This window comes from Cajanus cajan, chromosome 4 (assembly GCF_000230855.2).
Source record: "Cajanus cajan strain Asha chromosome 4, NIPB_CcT2T_4, whole genome shotgun sequence".
Taxonomy (NCBI): domain Eukaryota; kingdom Viridiplantae; phylum Streptophyta; class Magnoliopsida; order Fabales; family Fabaceae; genus Cajanus; species Cajanus cajan.
This window is the reverse complement of record NC_138520.1, coordinates 77,410,942-77,438,611: the sequence shown is the minus strand read 5'-3', so window position 1 is coordinate 77,438,611 and position 27,670 is coordinate 77,410,942. Positions and strand designations below refer to the sequence as shown.

At 31.8% G+C, this 27,670-nt stretch overlaps 2 protein-coding genes across 5 annotated transcripts; one reads left to right on the top strand and one right to left on the bottom strand.

The window, feature by feature from the left end:
- The first annotated feature begins 1,130 nt into the window (after positions 1-1,130).
- LOC109792993 (zinc ion binding/nucleic acid binding/hydrolase) lies at positions 1,131-20,586 on the top strand. 2 transcript variants are annotated; one of them, XM_020352454.3, is made up of 14 exons: positions 1,131-1,431; positions 1,500-1,915; positions 2,005-2,109; positions 3,305-3,563; positions 3,655-3,717; positions 4,034-4,108; positions 4,229-4,350; positions 5,633-5,700; positions 5,782-5,869; positions 5,963-6,103; positions 6,174-6,394; positions 17,972-18,245; positions 18,374-18,607; positions 19,703-20,586. In XM_020352454.3, exons 1-14 carry the CDS (start codon positions 1,224-1,226, stop codon positions 20,135-20,137), a joined length of 2,709 nt encoding a protein of 902 aa, XP_020208043.1. In that variant the 5' UTR covers positions 1,131-1,223; the 3' UTR covers positions 20,138-20,586. The 2 variants fall into 2 exon arrangements, with proteins under 2 accessions (XP_020208043.1, XP_020208044.1); XM_020352455.3 differs by lacking the exon at positions 3,655-3,717.
- A 2,152-nt stretch (positions 20,587-22,738) lies between these two features.
- Positions 22,739-25,940, bottom strand: LOC109792992 (hyoscyamine 6-dioxygenase). 3 transcript variants are annotated; one of them, XM_083073146.1, is made up of 6 exons: positions 25,872-25,940; positions 25,453-25,661; positions 25,005-25,258; positions 23,547-23,868; positions 23,163-23,414; positions 22,739-23,067 (listed from the first exon to the last, which is right to left on the bottom strand). In XM_083073146.1, the coding sequence occupies exons 2-5, from the start codon at positions 25,648-25,650 to the stop codon at positions 23,181-23,183; spliced, it is 1,008 nt and encodes a 335-aa protein (XP_082929272.1). In that variant the 5' UTR covers positions 25,651-25,661; positions 25,872-25,940; the 3' UTR covers positions 22,739-23,067; positions 23,163-23,180. The 3 variants fall into 3 exon arrangements, with proteins under 3 accessions (XP_082929272.1, XP_020208039.1, XP_020208040.1); XM_020352450.2 differs by having other exon boundaries at positions 23,176-23,414; positions 25,872-25,939; XM_020352451.3 differs by having other exon boundaries at positions 23,176-23,414; positions 25,813-25,895.
- Between the last annotated feature and the right edge of the window lie 1,730 nt (positions 25,941-27,670).

Sequence of the window (27,670 nt, the reverse complement as noted above, 5' to 3'; positions counted from 1 at the left end):
CAAGTTTTAAAGAATGAAAAAGTAAATAAAAAAGTTATAGTGACAAAAAAAATATTCATTTTACAAGGTTAAAAATGCATTTAGTGTTAAATTTACGATAAATGTTTTTTATTGTGACGAAAAAATTAACTATTGATATTTTTAAAATATTAATTTTTTTAATAAAAGTAAACATGAAAATGATATATTAGCAAAAATTCTTAAAAATACTTTTTTGTCGAATAAAAGTGTCTAAGGACGTTCATGATATATAATAATTCTTGAAAAATTATATATAAAATAACTATGTGAATGTGTGGATTTACGTTACTCATTCACGTTTCGACGAGTTTGACACAAAAATAAGAAATTATAACTTTTTATTTTTACATTTTTTACGTGATTTAAGTCTCATAAACTTGAAACTAAACACAAACTATGTATTTTTCATGTGTAGAAGATTTTTAAAAAATTAGATTTCTCATTTCTTACCAAAAATAACACAATTTAAAAGTAAATAGTTAGAGAAATATAAAAATTAAATAAATTTTATTTCAAATTTCAAATCTAAATAGAGCATAAAAGTGACACAAAATTACGGAGAATCAAATATTGGAAGTAATGAGTTTAAGTAACTTGTTATATCTTCATGAGTTTGAAATTTAATGTTAAATACGAGACATCAAACATATACATAATATCAAGTGTAATCATATTTTAAAAAACAATAATAATTAAGCTCTTTGTACTTTTCACATTCAATAGATCAGTGTTTCCTCTTTGAATATATAAAAAAACCATATTAAAAAACATGATTCAGAAAAAAAAATCTATTATAAAAACAAAATAACATTGAACTGAATCTAAAAAAAATATTTATAAACTATGACAGTCACAATATTAATAACAAATTCCACATTTATGTAATAATAGAGATTGACACATCTAATCAAATTGTTCGCACTAATTATGATTTATTAGGTTCAATTCTCATATTTTTTTATTGGTAAAAAATAAAATTTCACTATAAATTTCTATCAATGTTGATAATCTTTTTTGACATCATAAGCATGTTTTTCTCCTATCTAAGCTTTTATGTAAAAAAAAAAAAACTCTTATTATATATATATAAATTAAACCAGTTCCGAAAATTCGAAACGCGCGTTAATGGTGAAAGTAGCGGGAGATTTGAGGGTTTTGTTATTTATTCCTCTTTTTGCCGCTTCTTCAGTGTGACAGTGGCAATGGTCCTGACCGGCAGAGAAAGCCTGATTCGATTAATCGGCAAACGGAGGCGCTTCCTTCCCAATCGCCACTCCATCCTCTCCGATCCTAACCCTAACCCTAACCCTAACCCTATTCAGGCCGCGGAGCCTCAAAACGACGACGTGCAGTGCCCTGTTTGCGGCCACAACCTTCCCGGCGATAACCGCCACATCAACTCTCATCTCGGTATGCACTCTCCTATTCTCTTGTTTCAATGTTTCTCTGCACTCTCTCATCTCAATTTACACTTTCAGATGCGTGTCTCTCCCAACCGACACCAATTACTGCAACTAAGCGAAAGCTCTCCCAACGCACACTACTTCAGCTAAACTTCACTCTATCAAATTCCAAACCTAAATTCGAGAATCTCAGTGATGACGGTAACACTGCCCCGGTGCCGCCTTCTCCCGATTCCGAAGAAGAAGAATTGAAACATGAAGTCACTGAAAATCACGAGGCTCAACTTGATTCTACTGTTAGTGCCACCTCATCTTCCTCGCCCTTGAACAGTGGGGTGCAGGATGATTACGAGCCACGCGAACTTGGCACGACGCTTGAAACTTTCATCGTTGGCCGGAGATATGCTGATCACCGAGAAGAAATACGTGTTGGCACCTCGATCGCTCTTTTGAGGGACCCTCGAAATGTTAAGGACCCCAATGCCATCAAGGTTGGTTCCTTTTGCCTCTATGACTATAAGCTCATGATTTATGTCTTCTGTATGCGGTTTAGTGGACCTTATTGTTACTCTTCGTTCAGGTTGTTTCTGCGGATTCTGCTTGCTGTAAGTCATTGGGTTTTCTCCCCCGCGAGCTCGCCCAGCATCTATCTCCTCTTATCGACAACTATGGCCTTGAATTTCAGGTATTCAAAAAGTTTAGCTTAATAATCAGTAGTTTATGTATTTAGAGCCATTATCACAATGTATTATTGTTGAAATAGAAGATGATTGAGAGGTGAATTGTGCATTATGTGATTGTTTTAGTTCAGAAACTACTTTTTATTGATTAGATGAGTCTACTGTTACACGTTATTACTGCTTGGCCAGAGGAATTTTTGTTGATTGTTTTTTAGTCGAATCTTTGTTGTACAACACTGTAGTTTTATGTTGTCAGGTGCATTTCTTTTTGAAGTTGAATTGATGATATACAGTAAAAAAGGATTGTGATTTTCTAGGATAATTCAATCATTGAAAATAGGTGGACTGAAGTTTCATTGGATGCGTACGAGAGTAAGGGTGTTATAAGGTTAGATTTGTGGCTATTTTGGTTCTGTGAACAAGGTACTTCAGGATTGGTTTTTCGGTTTGACAGGTTTTGAACCAAATAAAGGAGATTCAACTAAGGTTTTACACTGAAATTTGTTCTACTCCATGTTAGTTGATAAAGTTGAAGAAAATAGGTTAGAATTGAGAGGACGAGAAATAAACATAGGCATGCTACTTAGGTTGTGTTGCATTGTGCAATCAAGACTGGAGTAGTATGTTGCTACGATTCCTTAATGTTATCTTTTTATGAAAAATATGACTTTACTTCTTTATTGAATCCTAATTTTTTAGAAATTAGACTCTCTACTACAATTGAGCTTATAAGGAAAACTAAGGGTCCGTTTGGTTCAAAAGAGGGGAGGGGAGGGGAGTGAAGGAGTTATAAATTGTTTGGTTGAGTAGGTAAGGGAAGGGGAGGGATTTTAAAAATCAATTTACATTGTGTACTTATAATTTTAAATTTAATAATATAAATAAGGATATTTTTGACATTATACTTAAAATGATATAAAATTCCTACCCTCCCCTTCAAATCCCCCCAATATTGAATGGGAGCTAAAGTTGGGTTAGGAGAGATTTTGCTCCCTTCCCCTTCCTTCCATTTCCCTCCAACCAAACACTATGGAAGGACATTAATTAATGGTATTTTTCTCAAATTTTTAACCTACTTATTTAAACTATTTATACCAAATGTTTGCCTGATAATCATAATTCTTATAATCACTCCAAAAATATTGAATTAAGCAACTTAATTCAAATCCTCATCATTTTTCTCTTTGGAATTTGTTCCAGGGGCATGTCACTTCTGTTCCAAAACATTCCCTTGATATTGTTTCAGTACAGATTATGTACCACAGAACATCAGATGGTGAAACCAAGTCTGCTGATGAGATCTTTAAAAGCTTATGGAAAAATGCGCAACGTGTTGTTGAATTTGCAAGCAGGAATCCTCCTTCATCTGTAAAGTATCAGCTGAACTTTTGTGTTATGCTACAGGAAGTGTTAAGAAATAATATCCACCTTCTTACTGAAGAAGAAAAATCCTATATGGGTACAAAAACTTGTGACTTTTATTTTTATTTTTTAAATTTTTTATCAAATATTTTAAACTAACAATGTCTCATCTATGGATGATTGGACAGAATCATTCACTTTACTCTCAAATGACAGTCAGAGGCTTTTTATCCGTCTATACCCTAGAAAAGGTTATTTGAATTTTTGAAAACTTGTTTGCCAAATTCATTGTTCATTCCTGTTGTCTGCCATGATGCACTAAAATTGTAGTGCCAGATTACCTACATCCTAAGTGTAGATACCATGATTCTTCTAGTCATGGCAGTGCCACTCGTCTCTGAAGATTTTTAGCTATAGTGCATCTGGGCATCTAAAAAAAGTGCTTCTGTTCATATCAAAGTTCCATAGTTTGCTAAGAGTTGGGATTTTACTGAAGTAGCTAGTTATCTTTTTAAATTGTTTTTTGTCTTGGAATTGATATATTTTACATATTGAGCTTTCATGTAGGACCTTGGTTTCGCATGTCTAGTATATCATATCCTGAAATATTGGATACTCAAAAGGCAGTCAAGGGACTTGCTGGTAATTCAATGAAATGAGTAAGGTTTATTTTTTCTTTCCCTGCAAATATAACTTGATTTCTTGCTGTTAAACTTTATTTCCACTTTTTTAACATGTATCTTTGCTATGATCATATTGCAGAGAAAGGATACATAGATTTTATTGAAGATGCAAATCAACTATGTGATAGCAATGTGAACGATATCTTGAATATCCTCAGTGTCTCTGAGTTGCGTGAAATTTGGTGCATTTTACTTAAAAAGGTTAGACGCAATTGGTAGCTTTAGAATAATATATATTTGAAAAATGCTAGCAACTCTCTAACACACTCTTTTACAGACACACACACATTCTAATTGGTTGAAATTTATTGAAAAGCACTAATTGGTGAGTCCCACAAGGCCACAACCTATTTAATGACTCTCTCTCTCTCTCTCTCTCTCTCTCCAGATTTTGTAGTTTTTCATAAATTCTAATCAATGAGAATGAGTGTGTTTTACAGTGGGTTGCTAGTACTCCTCATATATTTTTCATATGAAATTTCATTATGAAATATGAATGGATTTCACTGGTTGTGTGAATAATATTCTTCTTGTTTACACACACACATGTAAATATATATATTTAATAGTATGCTGTTGGTCTTCAATTGTGTACAAGTTGCATGCTCCATGAATTCATAACATGGGTATCTATTTCCTTGTTATTAGATAATAGTTGTTTCTTTTGATACGCATGAAGTGATATGAATTTTCCTGTTGTGAAATCTGTAATAGACAAATTTGTTGTCCATTTAAGGTTCTATGAGTTCAGTGCTTGTTACTTTGCTTCTAGATAAGTTAGTAAAGTTGGGCTATGAATTCAGTTGATGTTCAGTGCCTACCCATTTGGTTATTACTCTTTGTTTTTTCTTCATTTTTAAATAAAATGCACAACATTAGATCATTGTCTTTTCATTTTAGAAAAAAAATGAATTCTTAAGGATTTGCTTTTTTTTTGGATGAATAATTAATTTTGGGTGTGTATGGTGAGTGATCTGATTTGTGTTGATTTGATCAGCAGCACACCTTATCTTGTATTGAATATTTTTGTGGAATAGATGGTTTTTACTTATTTGGTCAATTTTGCAAGTGTGTCAACATTTCAGATCTTACATATGCTTAACACACCACCTCCCTTTTTTTTTTGGTTTACTATTTCCTTAATTTGTTATCCTTATATAGGTGCGCATCCTGATCATATAAGTGTCTCCTGCCATTATTGAGTGGAGCACTTTGGATGGATCCTTCTAAATTTGGTTGTATCCATAGTAGATGCTCCTAAATTGATCATTGGCTTTCGATGACTACATTGTAAGAGACATACCATGTGGACAGATACGGGCCAAACAATTGAACATTCTTTTTTGTTTCTGTTTATAAACATAGATGTTAATAAAATAATCGTTATTCAATGATTATGCATTTCATGTGTTATTTTCTCTCTCTCCTTTTCAGTTCTCTTATGAGCTAGCTACTAAATTTAGTATATTCTATTAATATCTAGAGTGGCGGTCATGTGATGAAGAAGCAGCATCTGATTTCATCTCTTTCTACAGATGCTGACATACTATGGTATTAAACTTTTAGTTGTGCTTTTATAATTAGTTGAGTTGGATATTGTTCTATTTCATACTTTGTTCATGTTGTATGCAGGCCACAACTATCAACTATGATTTTGGATAGAATTGGTTCCTGTATTATGATTTCTTCAAAAGCTGAATCTCTTATGTGGCGTATTGAGGTGCCTATTTGACTTCTACCGTTTATGTTGATTAAATGAATTGGTCAAATTGGGTAATATTTAGATCTAATGTAAATGATATTCCTTTTGCAGAGACTTTTCTTCTTAAATGGAGAACAGGATCTTTCGTCCTTTCTACTTGTTGATATGGGAAAAATCAAGTATCCAGCTTATAACTGCTTAATATCAGAACCAATTTTCTCAAATTGCAGGAATCTGCTCTCTTATGAAGAGGTACATGTCTAACTTCAGAGATGTTAATTGTGTTCTGTTCCTTCTTCCATGTGTGACATTATGTTTTCAGGCCATCGAAGTGGCGCAAATTATGGATGAAGCTCTTGATGCAAACAAAATTGATGTGGTGTTAAGGTGCATAAAGATAGCTGAATCCTGTATATCTACTGATTTGCCCATCCAGTACTCAACTTCTGAATCAGTTTCTTCAATTCGTCACTTATTTACAGCATCATGGGTATACTCCAAAGTGGTCACAGTAGGGATTTCCTTCCTTGAGCAAGAGCGTAGGTATGGAGTTTTGTGGTTTAATTGACAAACCCTCACTTCTTACTTTAAATCTTGATTGAATGAATACATAATGATGTGAAAACCTATAGGGCATATCCTAATCATGTTAAAGAGTAAAGTCTTGAAAAATTATAGCAGAACCATTTGGAGCTTGTGTAGTGTGGTATTATTAGACTCCAGTTTAGGAAAAAAAACTACAAATCAGTGGGGAAACTGAATTAAAAGAAATTAAAGCAAATTATCCTCAGTAATGTCTCCACTGTTCCAATCACTTGACAAGGACTCACCTCCTAACTCCACCACCCCTGACTGAAAAAGTGGTTGATAGTATTTTAACTTTAATCTGGTTTGGAATACCTTAGATTCGTCATGGATGATTATATCCTGCACTATAATGCTTTCTTAATAGTGAACTATGAAGCCCAGATAGTTAATATGACATAGATACGGGGATATACAGGAATTACTTAAAAGATAAAGATGTAATATAGCTTAGATACATTATAATAAATTATATATATATATATATATATATATATATGTAGTAACCCAATTTCGTCCGGAAAATGTCAATTTTTGTTTAAAAAAAAAATATATATATATATATATATATATATATATATATATTTTTTTTTTTAAAACAAAAATTGACATTTTCCGGACGAAATTGGGTTACTACAGTTGCCCCTCTTTACTTAATTTTACTAGATAATATAAACAAATCTTGTTTCCATATTATCGTAGTAAAATATAAGTAAAGAAAACACCAATTTCGTCCCTGAGCTTGAAACATTAAGAAACATGAGCGCGAGGAACACGAAACATTAAAAAAACATGAGCGCGAGAGTTCAAAACATTAAAAGACATGGGACTCAACATTAAAAGAGTGAGCATGAAGGCTCGAAACATTAAACAACATGGGTGCGGGGGCTCAAAACATTAAAAAGGTGAGCGCGGGGGCTTAAAACATTAAAAGAGAGTGAGCACAGGGGCTCAAAACATTAAAAAAGTGAGCGCGAGGGCTCGAAAGATTGATAGAGTGAGCATAGAGGCTTGAAAATTAAAAGAATGAGCACGGGACTCAAAAGATTGATAGAGTGAGCATAGAGGTTTGAAAATTAAAAGAGTGAGCACGGGGGCTTGAAAGATTGGTATGTGAGCATAGAGGCTTGAAAATTTAAAAGAGTGAGCACAGCGGCTCGAAAGATTAAAAGAGTGAGTATGGGAACCCAAAGGATTGATAGAGGCTTGAAAATTAAAAGCATGGGCACGGGGACCCGAAAGATTTATAGAGACTTGAAAATTAAAAGCATGGGCACGGGGACCCGAAAGATTGATAGAGGCTTGAAAATTAAAAGCATGAGCACGGGACCCAAAAGATTGATAGAGGCTTGAAAATTAAAAACGTGGGCGTGGGGGGTTTGAAAGATTTATAGAGGCTTGAAAATTAAAAGAGTGAGCACATGGACTCGAAAATTAAAAGAGTGGACATAGAGGCTTGAAAATTAAAAGAGTGGACATAGAGGCTTGAAAATTAAAAGAGTGAACATAGAGGCTTGAAAAGTAAAAGAGTGGTCATAGAGGCTTGAAAAATTAAAAGAGTGGACATAGAGGCTTGAAAATTAAAAGAGTGAACATAGAGGCTTGAAAAGTAAAAGAGTGAACATAGAGGCTTGAAAATTAAAAGAGTGAACGTAGAGGCTTGAAAAGTAAAAGAGTGAGCATAGAGGCTTGAAAATTAATAGAGGCATGAAACATTAAAAGAGTGAGCACGGGGGCTCGAAAGATTGATAACATGGGCGTAGGGACCCAAAATATTAAAAAAATGGGCGCGGGGACCCGAAACATAAAAGTGTGAATTTTGATGGAAACAATGTTAATACCAAGTAGATAGTAAACTTCATTGAATGTGTTATGCAAGTACATTACTTGATTACATGTGCATGATAAGTACCAAACTTTGGTACAACTATTGTGGATGCTAAGCATGTATTGTACTTGAATGCATGAGTTAGGGATGATCCAAACTTTTGGTGATGCAAATGACAAGTATGCATTGGGCTTGAATGAATGTGTTAAACAAAGTATTAGACATTAATGTGAACAATGTGGGTGTTGGACAAGTATTGGATTTGAATGGATGTATCAAACTATGATGTAATGAATGTCAAACATGTGCCAAACTCAAACGTAGATGATATAGATGTCGGACAAGTGCGAGACTTTATATGCAAGTGATGAATTTGAATGCATGTATTAGGAAAATACCAAACTTTGATGCAAACAAAGTGGATGCCAAGTGATGATTGGACATGAACGAACACTTCAAACATATTAATACAAATGATGTAATGCTTGATTCGGTATTAGGATGTTTATGAGGTGTCATAGACAAATTTCATTTTGTTTTTTTTTTCTTTTCAAAGAAAACCATAAAATGATTATTTTCTTTAGAGAAAGCAAATTCATGCAAAGCCCTTTTTGTGTCTCAATTATTCACCCTTTTTTATCCTCTTTTCAAATCCATGAAATCCTGTTCTTTCCTTTTTTGTCAATCGTCGAAAAATGATCTCACAATTTATCTTTTCAAACTTATCCCACCTAGAATCAAGTGAGACTCATTTGGCCTAACTTATCAATTAAGTGATTATCACCATCTTGTTATTTCCTTTGAAACATCATTTAATCAACATGCATAACAATGACACATGATTTTTTTTGGAAGACTATTCAAAAAGGATATTTGAACGTGACTTTATTTTGATATAGAGAAAATAGAGCAAACTACCCCAAGATATGACAAAAATTGAGAACCTGGTGGGAATAAGAGATTGAGCAATTGCCCCAGTTTGATGTCAAATTAATGGAGTGAAAGGTGGAAGAATGTAGACTAACTTGGACTTGAACAAGTGAGGCAAATGATTTACATCACTTTAGACTCGAGTGGATAGAATCAAACAGTGACACATATGGGAAGGATCACCCGTATTTAGAATGGTGGAATATGGATGATACAGGCATTGACTTGATTAAACTTGAGACACATGGATCATATGGTTGGAATGAAAATGTGATGATAGTTGACAACTTGTCCCGGTATAAAAGGAGTACTTTGAGTTGCCCCAATTTATGAAGAAATAGGGAACAAAGTTGGACTAGACAATTATTCCAATTGAAAGTTAAGGTGATGAAATGACAATGAGATCCTTCGCCCCAGTGTGAAGTGGTTGTCCCAATTTAGTTTTGAAAGGAAGGGGTAGAGTAGGAGACAATGATGAATGTGATTGCCTTCTTTTCTGACTCAAGGAAATAATATTGATGTATAAATTGATGGAGAAATAAGACATAAAACAAATGTCTCATTTAATTGGGTAAGGGGGAATTAAAGGAAGGCATGACTTGTGATTTGTTCCCAATCTATCATTTTGAATGATTCTCATAATTATTGAGTGTAGTAATGAATGAACATTGATGAATAGAAGATTTTGCACTGGATGTTTGTTTCTCTCCATGATGTAATGGATGTACAAGTCTTACGAACATTTGTATTTTTTTTTGGAGCAATCTTGTTAACATCGATAGATGAGTTCAAGTGTTTTGTCTTAAGACTAAACTTAAAAAAAGAAGCAACCAATTTTTGATCTGTATGGACTTTATCAGATTGTAACACTGGTCGGTGAGATGGATATGAAAGAAAAGATACAAAGGCCCAAATGTGTGTTTGGAGGTTATTCGAAACAAGGATCTTTGCTATAGTGTTGGCTTCAATGCTTTTTCGGTTTCTTTCCTTCGCCCCTCTTTTTTTTCACCCCAGCTTTTGCCTAGGTTTTTTCTTTTGGAGTTTGCATCCTACCAGGTTGCTCTAACTTTTGCCTAGGCCGCCTTTTTGAGGTATTCAGCCTAGCGAGCTCTTGTTTCTTTTATTTATTTTCATTTTTTTTAGACCTTAACTTTTGCCTAGACTGCTCTTTTCGAGTTTTTAGCCTAGCAGGTTGCTCTAAATTTTGCCTAAGCTGCCTTTTCAGGTTTTCAGCATAGCGAGCTTTTTATTTTTGTTATTATTTTGCATAGAATTTCTTGGCTGCATTAGAGTTTATTGGGTTCAATAGATCTTCCCGTCAACTTCCCTCTATAATCTTTTTGAGGTGGTAAGATCTTCAATACCACATCTCTTTCTAGAAACTCTTGCGGGCAAACCTTTTTGGCAAAAGCTCTCTTGATCCTTTTTTGATATGATTGACCATGACACAAGGCATTTAATCTCTTCTCTTCAATTAGGTTCAACTGATCATAGAGAGCCTGAACCCATTATGCTTCCTCGAGTTTAGTTTCGGCCAATACTCTTAGAGAAGGTACCTCAACGTCAATGGGAATGACTGCTTCCATACCATAAACTGGAGAATACGAAATTGCCCCAGTAGAAGTGCAAACAAAAATGCGATATCCATGTAGAGCAAAAGAGAGCATTTCATGCTAATCCCTGCAGGCAACCACCATCTTCTGAATAATCTTCTTTATATTCTTATTTCCCGCTTCTACTGCCCCATTCATCTTAGGATAATATGGTGAATGATTGTGATGTTGAATTTTGATGAACTTAACCACCACATTGCTTGTCACACGGATAAAACAATGGCCTTTTGATGCTTTTGGTTCATTTCTCTTCTTTTTCATTTTCATTGTTTTGATGGTATCATAAACAAGCTAAATTAAATGGGACCATTGTGTTGTTCCTGTTTTGAGGGTGAGCCTTGTTTGAGGTAATTTTTGAGGTAATTGAAGAAAATTTTCACTTTTAGGCTCAAATTTGGGTAGCAAGTGGTATATTTTTGGAGATAGAGAAACATAGTCATACATCATTTCAAATCTCAATTGCTTATTTTTAAAGGTTAATCCTAAGACAAAACTTAATGAACTCCATGTTGCTCCTTTTCTTTTTTTCTTTTTTCTTTTTTATTGTCCTAACTTTTGCTTAGATCGCCCTTTCGGGTTTTCAGTCTAACGGACTTTACATTTTTTCACTCTTTTTATTTTTTATAAGACTTGTCTCCATTAAATGTGGTAGTTGGTGGGCCAGATACTCATAAAAATGATAAATTTGTCCCGATAAGAAATCTTCAAATTTTTGCCAAACTTGCTAATTGAGAATCATCTAATAGACTTGACTTTTTATGAGGACAAATTCTTTATTTTTGAAAGAATAATGAGGAAACTATGAGATGTAATGGGACAAAGACAATTTATGACAATGAAGATAACAACACAACTTGTTATGCAAGTTAATGAAATAAATACTTCAAAAGGTTAACAATGGTTTTAAAATCATGTCAATTGACAAGTTAAATTGTCAAAGAACTCATCTTCTCGGTTGAGAATTAAATGTAAGTGAGACCAATAATTTCATGTTATTCTCCATTTTTCTTTGTTTCTTGTTTTTTTTTTCTTTTGAGACATTGCATAAATTTGTTGCTTGGCATCTTCTTTAAAATAAAATAATCAAATTAGAAGAGTATATTTTTTTGTAAATAATTAGACCTTTATTTTACTATAAAATGCATGTATAAAAGAATAATATTGGAGTGAAGAATTTGAAATGAAAAAAATATTTTTTTTTCTTTTTGTTTTTTTGTTTTTTTTTGGTTTTTAGAGAAACAAATGCATTTGATTCGCGATGATGAAGTGAGAATTAATGCAATTATGGAGAATGATAAGAAAAGACGATGGATATGTTGATGAATATACCTAACATGATTACTTAATCTAAATAACGCTTATGCGTGAATGTCATGAGAGATTATGAAAATATTGAATGTTATGGGATGTATTTTAGACTAAATGCTCAAATGGAATAATGATCTTACTTTGAATTATGCAAGAGAGAACTTTATTTATTTTCTTTAAGAAACAAGTGTCAATGATGATGACAATTGCAATCTTTTAAAGTTGTATGCATGATTTCATAAAAAAAATTTATGCAAAGATGTAAAATGTATGTCATGAATGAATTATGAAATGTAGATGAATGCATGCATGCATGAATAGTTTTGTGGTGATGAATGTTATATTGAAGATGTGTGAGATATGATAAAAGTCAAAAAAATGTATGATGTGTATTATGAAATGGAATAAAATTCTCTTCTTCTTTTTTTGCGTCATTCGAACGTAAAGGTAGCATATTGCTCCTGTGATACTTAATAAGGACATCCTTAAGTTGAAAACTCTATGGACTACTAACACGTGTTCCTTTCAAAAGGGTGGGGCTATAGTTCTAAAATAGATTCCTAGAGCCAATAACCCTTCTTAGGATATTAGTCACAATAATAGGTAAACTATTAGAGGTGATAATACCCTTGAAAGGATCAAACTCTAAGTGAGGCCTTCATAATAACCAAACAAGATGTTCATCAAGAAGGTTACTACTACTCAACCTCTTACTATCCTAAGTTGCACTCAAGTCTGGGCATAGGACCCCACTCATAAACGTGTGTGAAATTGTGCAAGTGAAGTGTGTGAAGGGAGCAATCCTATACTATCCAATCTACAAAACACATCACATATGATATAGAAAATAAAATTCTTCTATCCTAAAGTTCAAATTCCACAACACATATTTATATAATTCATGCATATAAGACAAACAACAAATAAGGAACATAAACAAAAAATAAAATAAAATAAAAAGTGAGATAAACATTTTAAAAAAATTATTAATTAGTTTAACTAATTATTATAGGCTTGACTCTCAAAATAGTCCCCAGCAGAGTCGCCATCTATAGCAACCTCGGTCGCGACGGGACGGCGAAAAATAAATTGGAAAAGAGGAGTCGCCACCTATGTTTTTTATGGAAAAACATTGGAAAAACCATAAAATAGAAAATAGTCTACGAAAACTAAATTTTTGAGTTCGGGAGTCGATTACGTATGAGGAAGGTATTAGCACCTCACAACGTTCGTCCTAAGACGATTACCTTTAATTAATTAAACTAATTATTTATAATTTATAAAATATTTATCTCACTAAAATTATCAAATATATTTTATTTAACTAATTTAAATTATGCATTGAAAAAAAAGGTTAAAATTATTATTGTTATATAAAAAGGAGGATAATATATTTTTTATTTTTTGGCTCGACAAGATTTAGTTCTTGCTCCTACGTATCTTCATGTGTAATGAAGAATCAGAGTCACGTAGTTCTTTGTAAAAAATATTTGTGTGTTGATATTTTTTAATTAAATTTTATTTTTGTTAAATATAAGATTCTTAAACTGTCTCAGCTCATTCATCTTAAAAATATAAAATTAACTAAGGTGTACACCAAAGTCAATTCAATAAAATTTTAATTATAATTATTGCTAGAGATTGTTATGAGGTTTTAGGCGAAATTAAAGATAAATAGAGTAAAGTAGAAAGCTTAAAAGGAAATAACAGAGGATAAGAGAAAATAAGGAGGCTCGGCCTTCCATTTAAATATGATTACAATTCATAAATTAATAGGAGGCTCAGCCTTCCATTCAATGAATATTTTGGAATAATAAACTTGAAATTGATTATTAAAAATGTCTTAGATATTTAAATGGAGAGTATGACAAATAGAACTGTACACAAAAGATGATTAACGTGACTTCCACCACGGATCTCCCTCCCTTTCTCTCTATTTCCTCTTTCTCTCTTTCTCTCCTCTTTCTCTCTCTAGAATTCCTTTCTCTCCCCCTTATTTTTCTCTTTCAGCTACTAGCCTCTGGATAAACAGAAACTTCGGGCAGAACCTCCTCCTCTCTTAGGGATCGGAACTAGGGCAGAACCTCCTCTCTCTTTCTCTCTCTCTCTCTTTCTCTTTTTTTTTTCTCTCTCTCCCTCTCCCTCTCTTTTTTTTTTCCTTCCGCTCCCTCCTCTATTTATAGGAATTACAAAGTTACTATTCAGGTACTATTCACTCACGAAAATACTATTTATGAACAGTAAAAATACAATTCACTCACGAAAATACTATTCACTCACGAAAATACTATTCACTCACGGAAATACTATTCACTGACGAAAATACTATTCACTCACGAAAATACTATTCACTCGCGGAAATACTATTCACTCACAGAAATACTATTCACTCACGAAAATACTATTCACTCACGGAAATACTATTCACACCGAAATTACTGTTCACTCACGGAAATACTATTCACTCACGGAAATACTATTCACTCACGGAAATACTATTCACTCACGGAAATACTATTCACTCACAGAAATACTATTCACATCGAAATTACTGTTCACATTTTTTTTTTTAAAATATACCTTTTTTGCTATATATATATATATATTTTTTTTTTTTTAAAACAAAAATTGACATTTTCCGGACGAAATTGGGTTATTACAGTTGCCCCTCTTTACTTAATTTTACTAGATAATATAAACCCTAAATATATATATATATATATATATATATAGCAAAAAAGGTATATTTAAAAAAAAAAAATGTGAACAGTAATTTCGGTGTGAATAGTATTTCCGTGAGTGAATAGTATTTCCGTGAGTGAATAGTATTTCCGTGAGTGAATTGTATTTCCGTGAGTGAATAGTATTTCCGTGAGTGAACAGTAATTTCGGTGTGAATATTATTTCCGTGAGTGAATAGTATTTTCGTGAGTGAATAGTATTTCCTTGAGTGAATAGTATTTCCGTGAGTGAATAGTATTTTCGTGAGTGAATAGTATTTTCGTGAGTGAATAGTATTTCTGTGAGTGAATAGTATTTTCGTGAGTGAATAGTATTTTCGTGAGTGAATTGTATTTTTACTGTTCATGAATAGTATTTTCGTGAGTGAATAGTACTTGAATAGTAACTTTGTAATTCCTATAAATAGAGGAGGGAGCGGAAGGAAAAAAAAAAGAGAGGGAGAGGGAGAGAGAGAAAAAAAAAAGAGAAAGAGAGAGAGAGAGAAAAAGAGAGAGGAGGTTCTGCCCTAGTTCCGATCCCTAAGAGAGGAGGAGGTTCTGCCCGAAGTTTCTGTTTATCCAGAGGCTAGTAGCTGAAAGAGAAAAATAAGGGGGAGAGAAAGGAATTCTAGAGAGAGAAAGAGGAGAGAAAGAGGAAATAGAGAGAAAGGGAGGGAGATCCGTGGTGGAAGTCACGTTCGTCATCTTTTGTGTACAGTTCTATTTGTCATACTCTCCATTTAAATATCTAAGACATTTTTAATAATCAATTTCAAGTTTATTATTCCAAAATATTCATTGAATGGAAGGCTGAGCCTCCTATTAATTTATGAATTGTAATCATATTTAAATGGAAGGCCGAGCCTCCTTATTTTCTCTTATCCTCTGTTATTTCCTTTTAAGCTTTCTACTTTACTCTATTTATCTTTAATTTCGTCTAAAACCTCATAACAATCTCTAGCAATAATTATAATTAAAATTTTATTGAATTGACTTTGGTGTACACCTTAGTTAATTTTATATTTTTAAGATGAATGAGCTGAGACAGTTCAAGAATCTTATATTTAACAAAAATAAAATTTAATTAAAAAATATCAACACACAAATATTTTTTACAAAGAACTACGTGACTCTGATTCTTCATTATACATGAAGATACGTAGGAGCAAGAACTAAATCTTGTCGAGCCAAAAAATAAAAAATATATTATCCTCCTTTTTATATAACAATAATAATTTTAACCTTTTTTTTCAATGCATAATTTAAATTAGTTAAATAAAATATATTTGATAATTTTAGTGAGATAAATATTTTATAAATTATAAATAATTAGTTTAATTAATTAAAGGTAATCGTCTTAGGACGAACGTTGTGAGGTGCTAATACCTTCCTCATACGTAATCGACTCCCGAACTCAAAAATTTGGTTTTCGTAGACTATTTTCTATTTTATGGTTTTTCTAATGTTTTTCCATAAAAAACATAGGTGGCGACTCCTCTTTTCCAATTTATTTTTCGCCGTCCCGTCGCGACCGAGGTTGCTACATATATATATATATACATAGTCTTGTTTATTCTTGAATTACAACCAACACAAGAGCCTTCTTCCCCATCTATTCTGTCCATTTTGCTCAATAAACAGAGTTTCTGTAATATGAAAATAATTAGGCTAGTTCCTCTTACCATAGTTGTTATAAAATGAATAAGGCAAACATAAAAGCTGGTGAGATTCTCTTACTACAGCTGTAGTAAAATGCATAGACAGAGGAGGAAGATGTTGCTTCAATTACAGAAGCACTAAGAACAAAACCAATACAAACCCAAATGTACGTGTCCTAACCATATTTTGTTGTTAGAGTTAGGGACCAAAACTGGAATCATGTGCTGCATCCTATGAGCACTGTAGTAGAGCTGTGATGTGCTACTTTTCAAAAACTGGAATTACTGCAAGCTCAACGGTAGAAGATGAAACTCATTTTACTGCTAGTAGAGGCTGCTACTTGTGCTAATGCTGTGAACCCTAGAATGGAAATCTTTGACAATGAGACCCACAATCACTCCTGCTGTGGAAGACACTCCATTTTGTGGGACTAAGATTGCTATGTGTTAAGTGTCAAAATAGCTACATGAATGTGTGAAATAGAGTCAACACTCGGTAGCATCAAAAGGCAGTATTTTAATAGAAACAATTTGATCATGTGGTATCTAGTGGGTTTCAGATTTATCTATTTCCTTGCATCCATATGAGTCATACGGGAGCTCAGTTTCTTGTTACTGATGATTTGGTGAATGGTGGTTGAATGTTTCTTAAAAGGTCTTTTTTCCTGCACTCACTGGCACCAATATCTTAGTACCAATTTGAGTGCTGCTCCTGCCTCATGAGGCAGGAGAGGTTCTGATGATGGCAGTGTTGAAACTGGTCACACCAAATAATCAAGCAAAATTGTTCGAAGTTACCTGCTTCATCTGCACAAACCACCTGCACAGCAATGCCTGGTCAAGTCTGTTGATCATATGATTGCTGTGACAGCTAACAAGTACTATGCATACCCAGTTTCAGGCTTCTTTGTGCGCACCATCCTCTTCTGCTGCTATCCAGGCCAAAACAAATAATGTCATTACTTTGCTTGCCTCTCGAGTCTTGTCCATCTATTTTCATTGATTTGTTGATTCCAGTGTTACACAACTTTTGCCCTTGCACCTTTCATCTCTTGGCATTGTTTGTGAATTTTTATCCCTGTTTACTGAATGAATTAGCTTCACATATTAAAGATGAGCTCTAGATCCTGCTCTTAACCGAATGGTCTCCAATCATTATGTTGTGCTTCCATACAGCTCTTGCTCTAAGGTTTTTATCCAATATGATTCTATGTTTGATGTTAAGCTAGCATGTCTCTCATGCTTTAAATGGATGTGAGACATGCTATTGCCAGTTGTCCAGCTTCTAGAATGAATAGTGAATTTCTTCATTCATACTGATCCAACTGTATGACTTGCTCATAGTGCATGGTTTCCATTTCTGTAGGAACTAGGAATAGATGAAACATATATATCTGCTTACATAAGCATGGTATTATCATTTCAATTTATTTATCTTGTGCACCACAGATGTTGAAGAATTGATGTCTGTTTCTCAGGTACACTAATGCAATTAACTTACTCAAGTTGCTGCTAAATATTTTCACTTGTGATGTTCGAAGAGGATATTGGGCACTGAGGTTGTCGATTGACTTGGAACACTTGGGCTGCATTGATGAGAGCCTTCAAATAGCTGAAAATGGGTTGCTGGATACATGGATACGTGCTGGTTCAAGAATGGCACTGCAAAGGCGAGTTCTTCGCTTGGGCAAACCACCAAGGCGATGGAAAGTTCCTAGTTTTTCTAGATCTGCTCTGCAGAAAATCCCTGAGGTAAATTGCATGATTGTTTTATGATTCTCACTTCTGATTTGCTTGTGTCCTATTCTTGTCATATTGACATTACTGGTTTCCATAAACATTATTATGGCCTTCTCATTGTAGCTTATGTAATTATTCAGGTTTTTATTCAAGGGAGACCATTGAATTCTGAATTGGGAGCAAAGAACAGGTACTACGATGAAGAGGGGAAGCAATGTGGAGTGGAAGAGCTTGCTTTGCATTACTATGCTGGGGCCGGAGGTGGATGGCAAGGCATTCATGCAGAGAGTGGCATATGGTTGACCATTTTTGGGCTTCTTATGTGGGATGTCATATATGCCGATGTGCCAAATGTCTTCTATACTAGATTTCAGGTACCTTTTATTGAATGAGTAATTAGCTTCCCATCTTTTCTTGGGTTTCAACTTTCAACTGTGCTGCATTATGTGTCATGGAACGTTATGAAATAAAAGATTTTCAGTTGTGAAGAAACTACAACGACCAAACTATCAACAGAGATAATTTTCATGTTTTTTACTATTATGCATAAAGATAAACTTACTAAAAATGACCATGAACCAGATACTGAAATTGATCACATTCCTTGCCACTTTGCACTCTCTCATCAAACTAATTTAAGTGCCACTATCGATAAGATTCCAAGTAAAATAAAATACCATTTTCAAGAACCAGTAGCCTTCATTAAGCTGGATGATTAGGGGCACGCTTGTTTGTATTTTTAAGGAAAAGGTGTCTTTTAATTAATACTTGTTTCCAAAATATGAAATCTGAATGTTTGTTTTTAAATAAATCAATCATCTAAAAAAAAGTTTTTTGAGTCAATTTGGATAAATTTCTTAACATGTACTTATAAGGTAAGGAAATAAAATAGATGAAGGAGGTAAATAAAATGAGGTAGCCTTTTCTCATAAGTTAAAATCTAACTTATGCTCCTCAACTTATAGAGGTGTTAGATGAGGGAACTTCTTAAAAGGATGAGGTACATAACTTTGATTCTTGATTTGTTTTGTACTTTATTTTCTTCTTTTTAAGTACTTGTTGTGATGTTCATGCTAACTGACTCTTACTTTCTTAGATGTTAAGGGATAGGGATTTTAATCTTTCCATGAATCTTCATATTTGTTACGAAACAAATACATATCCACCTTGAACCTGATTTGTTTTTAACAAATTGTCTCTGCTCTAGTTTAATCGACGACATTTGTCTAAGACACTATTGTTATGCTACAAATAGAATTACCCCTTTTTACATTTATTCACTTTCCTTCACCTGATGTCATCCTTTTATGTCAGCCGCCCTTTATGTTGATTATCTTTACTTTTGCCTTTTACTTAATAGGCTTCAAAAAATAAATCTTTGATGTTAGGAGACTCGTTCTTTGTGTTTGATTAAAAACAGTTATATTCATTCATTGGATTTTACTTATTAGGTGTCTTTGAATTTACAGAATGCTCCTTTAGATTTTGGCACCGATGGCTTTTATACTGCAAGAAAGAGTTGCATAGAATCCCATCTGCAACAAATTCGTGATGGCATGGCTGAGGAGTTTATTATTAAGTCATGGGAAACACATGTAGGAACAGCATGCAGAGGAGTTAATTGGGACTGCCATTCCTTAGATGAGCTTCGCGCTGTTGTTACTTGTGTTGGGGGTACTTGTTTGGCATCTTTTTGCCAACTTCTGGCACAAGACTATCGGAGCTGGTCTAGTGGAATGCCAGATTTGCTGCTATGGCGTTTCCATGGAGATTACAGTGGTGAAGCCAAGCTTGTTGAAGTGAAAGGCCCTAGGGACCGACTCTCAGAGCAGCAGAGAGCATGGTTATTGCTTCTTATGGATTGTGGATTTATGATTGAGGTTTGTAAAGTGAAACCTTTGTAGAGAGATCTACACAAATCGTCACAAGTTGCTTAAAATTACAGTAGACATTGAAGCTTATTGCTCTTGCAAAATTTTCAAATCGCGAGTTATTCACGTTGCTGAAGTTCATAATTCATTTACATACTCTTGGAAAGAAAAGGAACTGCTCTATTCCAAAAGTAATAGGAGCTCTGCTAGAATAGAAGTATATGATGATAGAGTCTATGAACTAATGACATCTTGGAGCCCAGGTCGAAATACATCAGCCTCCTATAATGAAGCAGTAGATGGAGTTGAGGTCAGATTCCATCATCCTATTATGCTTGCTGTTGCCAATTCTTCTTTCAATTATTTCATTGTGAGCTTCCGTATCATGTCTTAAATTATGTATGTTAAGGGAGACTGATATTGTGTATCTTAATTTCTTCAATATATATATACATTCGTGCAAGGCATATTTTTCCTATCAATTTTGTGAATTAATTTAATACATTAATGCATATTGATACTTACAAAGAGTATCTTAGAAAATGAAGGAAGAGAAATATTTTCATTTGTAGTGTTCTTCATCGGTGAACTAATTTGACATTTTATTAGAGTTAACATAGTTTTGGTTGATTTATTATTCTTCATCTTTTAACATAATCCAGCGAGTTAACTAATTTGAAATTTATTTGTCTAATTCTGTATTTAATTATTTATTTTCTAATTTTTTGATCTATATTCTCTTTATTATTTTCTTAGCTATATTTTGATTTACTAAATTAAAAAATATCAAATGGAAATAGGAATAAAAAATAATTAATTTTATTTCATAAACATTTTTTTATTAGAAAATAGTTTTTTTAATTATTTTTTGTACTTTTAGTTGCTTTGTTGATCATATAATTTATTTTTATCATGATTGTTTCTCAATTTAGATTTCAAAAGTTGCAACTTTAAATAACCATTTTAAGTGTAAAACAAAACTGAAGAGTATTCTTTTTCCCTTTATTTATAGGGATTACAATGAGATAAACAAGATTCGAATATGAAACTGTCTCAGCTCCACAATTAAGAATATGTAGTCATGCCTTATGGAAGAGTTGCGCAAAACTTAATAACAATTAAATGGTCAAAACTTCCCTATTGAACCAAAAGAAGTATTCCCAATACTCAGACATAAACCTCTATTTACAGCGATAACTTCAAAATGGAGGTCATGTTGGGCATAATTGATATTTAGTTCGAAAAGATATGGTTCAGAGCTATCATGAGAGGAGCATACTTCTTATTATTAATAAAATAATATTTCTTTTAATATTTTTAAAATGTATTTTTTTTATAAAAATAAACATCAAATAATTTTCTAAGTGTCATCTCTAATTATATAACCATTATAACATAAACGCCCAAATAGTCATTAGAGATGACACTTAGGAATGAAAATTAACATATCAGAGTTGAGAGAAAGCACTCTAGTTTTTACGAGGGAAAATCACTTTGCAGAGACTACATGTGGATCCACATTTGCTTAGCAAATTTGTCTTGAAAATCCATACAAAATAAATTATCAAAGCATACATGATTAGACATGGTATCTTGAAAGTATCATCCATAATATATGAAAAATTTGATGTTCAACAATTTGAAATATCATTTCTAGCAGTTTTTATTTGTCAGGAAATATAATTTTAACTGCTGTAAATACAATTTTTTTTTACAGGTTATTAATGAACTTATTCATGGTTGTATTCTAGATTTATTTGAATGTTGATAAATTTATTTTATTTGTTAATGAACTATTTCGAATCATTTAATTCATTATTAATTTTAGTTTGTTTTTTATTTTTGAATTATATTTGATCGTAAAATTTAAAAAAATTTAAGACAAATAAAATAAAAATGATTTATAATATATTTTAATAAATTAGGGGGTAAGGTTGTTTAAGTTTCAAAATCACATGAGAAAGAATATCTTGTGATGTTGAATGGCGTGGGCCATCCATGGCATGCCAAATTAAGAAGCACATGCAGTGTACAAGGCAAAGGAGTTTGAGATATGAATGATAGTAACACCACACGCTCTTAGTATTTGTAAATAAGATTATTTTAAGTAAAATGAATAAATTTTAACTTTGATTTTTTTAATAAAATTTTTTCTATTATTTTAAGATTTATAAATATTATTTTTGATCTAGTAAAATATTTTTAACTTTTGTAAAATAATAAATTTTGCTTTTAACTTCTATAAAATTTATATTTATTTTTTTATTTTTTTCTCTACAGTCTAAAATCATATTTTTATCCTTAACAATAATTTTAAGATAGATAAATAACACTTACTTTAAGAATTTATAATTTTTAAAAAAATATTATACACTAATATGACATCATTAATAATTGTGAGTAACATTTGAGATAATTACTTAACCTTTCAATAAACAAATAAGTAGTTAAAAATTATTATATAATAATAATATGACCAAAAACAATAATTCTAAATTTTAGAAGGATGAAAAATAAATAATTATTTTTAGAAACCAAAATTAAAACTTACTTATTTTGTATAACTAAAAATATATTTAAGTTCATAAAATATTAAATTACAAGCATTTCTTTCTTCAAATTACTGGATAACAATAATTCATTAGGTGACAAACCTATTATATATGTATATCAAGCTTCATACATGATAGAGTTGAACTCTGTAAACTAGAAGAACGTAAAACCCTTTATCTGATTCAAGGGGATTTATTAACCACTCATTACATATAAGCTGAGAAAGTAAAACCCTTTATCTGATTTGACAATACCATAATCAAGATCCTGGGACCTCCTTATTGAAAATACTATATATTCCTTATGCAAGCATAAAGTCCAAATGACCAAAACCTTTCAACTTTATTTCCATTAAATCCACGTCTGTTGTAAGAAGTGGCCTTTGGTGTTTCCAAATTAAAGGATAAAACCTGCAGGAAAACATATAAATATATATGAGTAGTTTTCATGTGCATGCAATTGAACAAGATATAATTTGCAAGAAAATTGAGTCTATAAAGTGCACCTTCAGTTCATACCAAATTTATAAGAGCAACAGTGGTTCAATGTCAGCACCCTTTGTGAGGAAAATTTTCATAAACTCTTCATATCTAATGGACTTGTACATTGGTGGTGCACCCGACATTGTCAAAGGCTTTGCAGGTTCTACAATTTTTTCATTTGTTGGACAGACGAAATATGCAACTGTAGTCCTGGCAGTGCCAGCATTTGTCACAACACGGTGTTCAGCACCCATCACCCTTCCATTGCTAATGATCTTACAACGGTAGTCGTAAATTATTAGAAAAAAATTCACAGAAGGTATGAGATGAGCTCTTACTCACGAAATAGAAGGTATATGAGAATTCTTTTACTTTGTAAAAATATATGTATGTATTTAGCATTTTACCTGGAACATAAGGCCAATGTTAACGACAAAAGCGTAGGGAATAGGGTGAACATCAATCCATTCCCCATCCTTGAGGACATGAAGTGCACTTATATCATTTTGTTGAAGCAGAATGGTAACAAGGGTAGGATCCCGGTGCTTGGAAGCTCCCAAAGTTAAACTGGGTTCTGGACATGGCGGGTAGTGATTAGCTATCAATAATGGATTATCGCTCAGTTCACCGCAACAGTACTTTGGGTCAAGCCCTAATCCTTCACATAACAGCTCCAATATTTTGTTTCCCACTCTTCTCATTTCTTCTACGTACTTCGCTACTACTTCACTGAAAATTGTATCATCACCACAAAGTGTTACTTAATTAAACTAAGATACCCTTCCTAGTTGACGCAAGAATAATTTTTCTCTCAGATGCATGGTCTTTAAGCTAATATTATATTTTTCATCACAGCTATTATCTATAACACTATTAAATGCATATTTTATATCACTTTTATTTTTATTGTTAGTTTCTTTTAACAAATTATTACTACTTCTTTTAACATTTATAACAAGAATAATTTAAGAAAAATCTTATGAGAGTAATAAAATTTAATACAAATAATCAATTTTTTTAATATATGTAAAATTAGTTATTTTTACTTATAATATAGAATAGATATAGAGAGTATAAGCAAAAAAAAAAAAAAAATTCTTAAATATAAGCAAATTTTAACCACTTTTGCATCATTTAATGATACTCTCCCTAAAATGTCTCTCTTTTAATACATACATTTTAATTGTATTACTTCTTTTGATATTTATAATAAAGACAAATTAATAAAAATATTATGAAATTAGTAAAATTTAATACAAATAACTAATTTTGTTAATATACATTAAAAACATATTTTTTTCGTTTATAATATAAAATACAGGAAGTAATAAATCAATCATAGAAAATACTAATTTTACAAAAAAAAAATGTAACACAATAATCATTTTTCAAAAAATATTATGAGAGATATAAATGAAAAAATAATAATTAATAGTACAACTAATATAACACTTATTTTGAGTTTAATTAATTTTAATTGTATGGGGGTCGAGGGAATTTTTTTCTTCTTTCAGTTTTTTTTTTTTTAAATTTCATCCCAAACTACTCATACTCATCAGTTAATCACTCACTATTTTTATTTTGTTTTATTTTTTAAAAAGTAAGAGAAGGAACCAGGTCCGAAGTGCCTCCTTTTTGGTAATAATAATTAAGACAAGGACCCTTCAGAATGCACTTTTTTTTTTTTTTATAATTATTATTCAAAGAATGGTTTTCTCATTTACGGAAGTTTTGAAAATTTTGCCAACTAAATTTTTTGTTTAGGAAGAGGCTAGGACAGGTATTAGTTTATGATGCTTAATAATTGGTATTATTGTAAAAATAGATAAAGTGAAAGTAATAGAATAATGTAGATATTATTTTACCGATAGTTTGGTGGGTTTTGAGGCCAATATTCGATGAATTGTCCAGAAGGTGGACACAATTGTTTGAATGTGTCTCTCCAAAACTGAACGAAATCTTTGTTGTTTTTCTCACGGCTTGTATACAGCTTGCAGACGTTTCCATTTGGGTCTCTGGAGCTTTCCCTTAACTTTTCTTCCGCAGGCATGCCATGAAATTCCTTAAAAATATTCATTATATCATCCATTAACTCCTTCGAAACTCCATGGTTGATAACCTACATCACAATTTTCAATTTTTCATATATATATATATATATATGCATCATCTTAATTTGCCCTTAAATATGTCACGTCTTCAAATCTTAAAATGCATTATTGTTATCCGTAAACTTGTAACATTTTTTTTATTGGTAATTAAAAATTAGGATAATGAGAAAGAAGTAATTAAAGGAAAAGTTAGAAGAAGAACATGGAAAAATCCAAAGTCGTGGGAGGCTTTGAGAAGGTGTGTCAAGGTTTGAGCATGATCAAGTGCTCCAAGATCCACCACCGGGATTGAGTTGCCGGAAGCAACAACCGTGTGAGGTCTACTTTCTGGTGGTTGCACGTGTGATAAGGGCACTGATTTGCAATCATGGAACCAACTTGAGAGAAGCACACGATTCATCTTGTTAACGCCTACATAATACATTCATCAAACACATGCAATTAATATTCCTGCTTATATATCAGAATAAATACGATTTTTCAGTTGTTCCCCCTATGGGATTATTTTGGTACGTAGCTTTAATAAATCATAATTAATATCACTAGTCAAAGGAACCCTAACCACGTTTCCATATTAAAACAAAACATGAAAATGGAACCAAGAGAGGAGAAAGGTTTAACTCTTAATAACTCTATCTTTTTCTTCTTCACATACTCACTTACCAAATGCAAATGCTATGTTATTTCCGTGTCAACAAATAATACTCTATATATAGGATCACCAAAGAATAATGTGCAGTGTCACTACTGTATTTTTTTTGTCTTTCCCTCTCTCTCTCCATTAGAGATATAATTTTTTGGCCACAATAAATTTTATGCTTAGTAATATATAAAAATATTATATGAAAATGTAAATTAATTTAATGTATAATTATATATAATTTTAATATTTATTTAAAATAAAATTTAAAAAAAAAATATATATTATGTATTATTATAATATATATTTATATATTTTAAAATTTACTAACATATATTATATTTATAGTATAGATAAAAATTATTTTTAATATAAGTAATGTCATTATAGGATACGTTTCATTACATGCCAATTTTTTTTCTCATAATTGTTAGAAATTATTAAATAATTTGTTACTTTTCTTTTCTCGATGTAACTCATAAACTTGATGTATATAATACAATCCTATTTCCAATTTTGAACACTATTTTTTTGTTGTTAAGTTTGAATCATTAATTAATTAATTCTAACAAATTACTAGCTATCTTGTAATTTTATTACATCTTAAATTTATTTTCTCTTCTTTCAATTCTATCCACACATATATTTTGTAAGTATATACGAGGAGAGATCAAATTAATTTAAGAATAACTCTTGTAAGTTTATTTTATTTAATAATTTATAATATTAAATTAATAATTTTTAATGTATAAATAAAGTCTATAAACTTTTAAAAAACTTGAAAAATTATATGATAGTTTATTATAGAATTGATGTATAATAAGAATTTTTAGTTTAATAATTAAATTATTAAAATTCAAATACATTATAAATTATTAAATAAAATAGTTTTACTAATTAGTAAAATTATTCTTAATGTAATGTGATCCGTCCGATATATATATATATATATATATATTGAAATGTACCTTTATCTATGCTCTATAATGAATATGTATGAAAGCTAATTTTTTCTGTAAGAGTTGTGTTTATCACTTAAACGTGACTTCTTTACTAATTTTGATCATTTAAAAATCTCAAGTTAATTAAAATGCCTCTGGCCCTACAAACAGACTCCGACAATGCCATACTGATTTTGCAGACTGTGTTCTCCAGTTTCTGAAACGATAACAGTTGTTAATCACACCAAACGTCCTTGTCCTAAAATATGAATTAGGACCACTTCCATTTCATTCTAAGTCATGTTCTGCAACATTCATTAATGCACTCATCAACAAAGGATATTCCATTATCTATAAGATGAGTTATTCTTCAAACTCTCCTATAACTGCTACCATATATTCAATGGGATATATATGTTTTACCAAAGTTTGCTTTGTACATGGAGAGACTATGTTTCCTCTCATGGCTGACTTAATTATATTTTTTACACATGCTAAATTTTAATTAATTTATCGTATATTTATTTTTACAATGTCAGTGTACATGTACTATTTCCTTCATGTACTTATTTTAAAGTCTATGACCTGCCTTAATAATTAAGTTAGGTCACATGACCCATTCCCATCTTCAATATGTATAGGTCACTAGCTCTTAGTAATGAGAGTTGGTGTTATTGCGTCCATGATTTATTATGGTATGAGAGAATTGAAGCACGATTCTACATTAATTCAGTAACATATAGAGAAGGACGAGACAATTCAACATATCATTCGGCTCACTAACTTTATATTATATCCAAAAATAAGAAAGACAAGTTTAGTGTGAATTGATTTGGAAA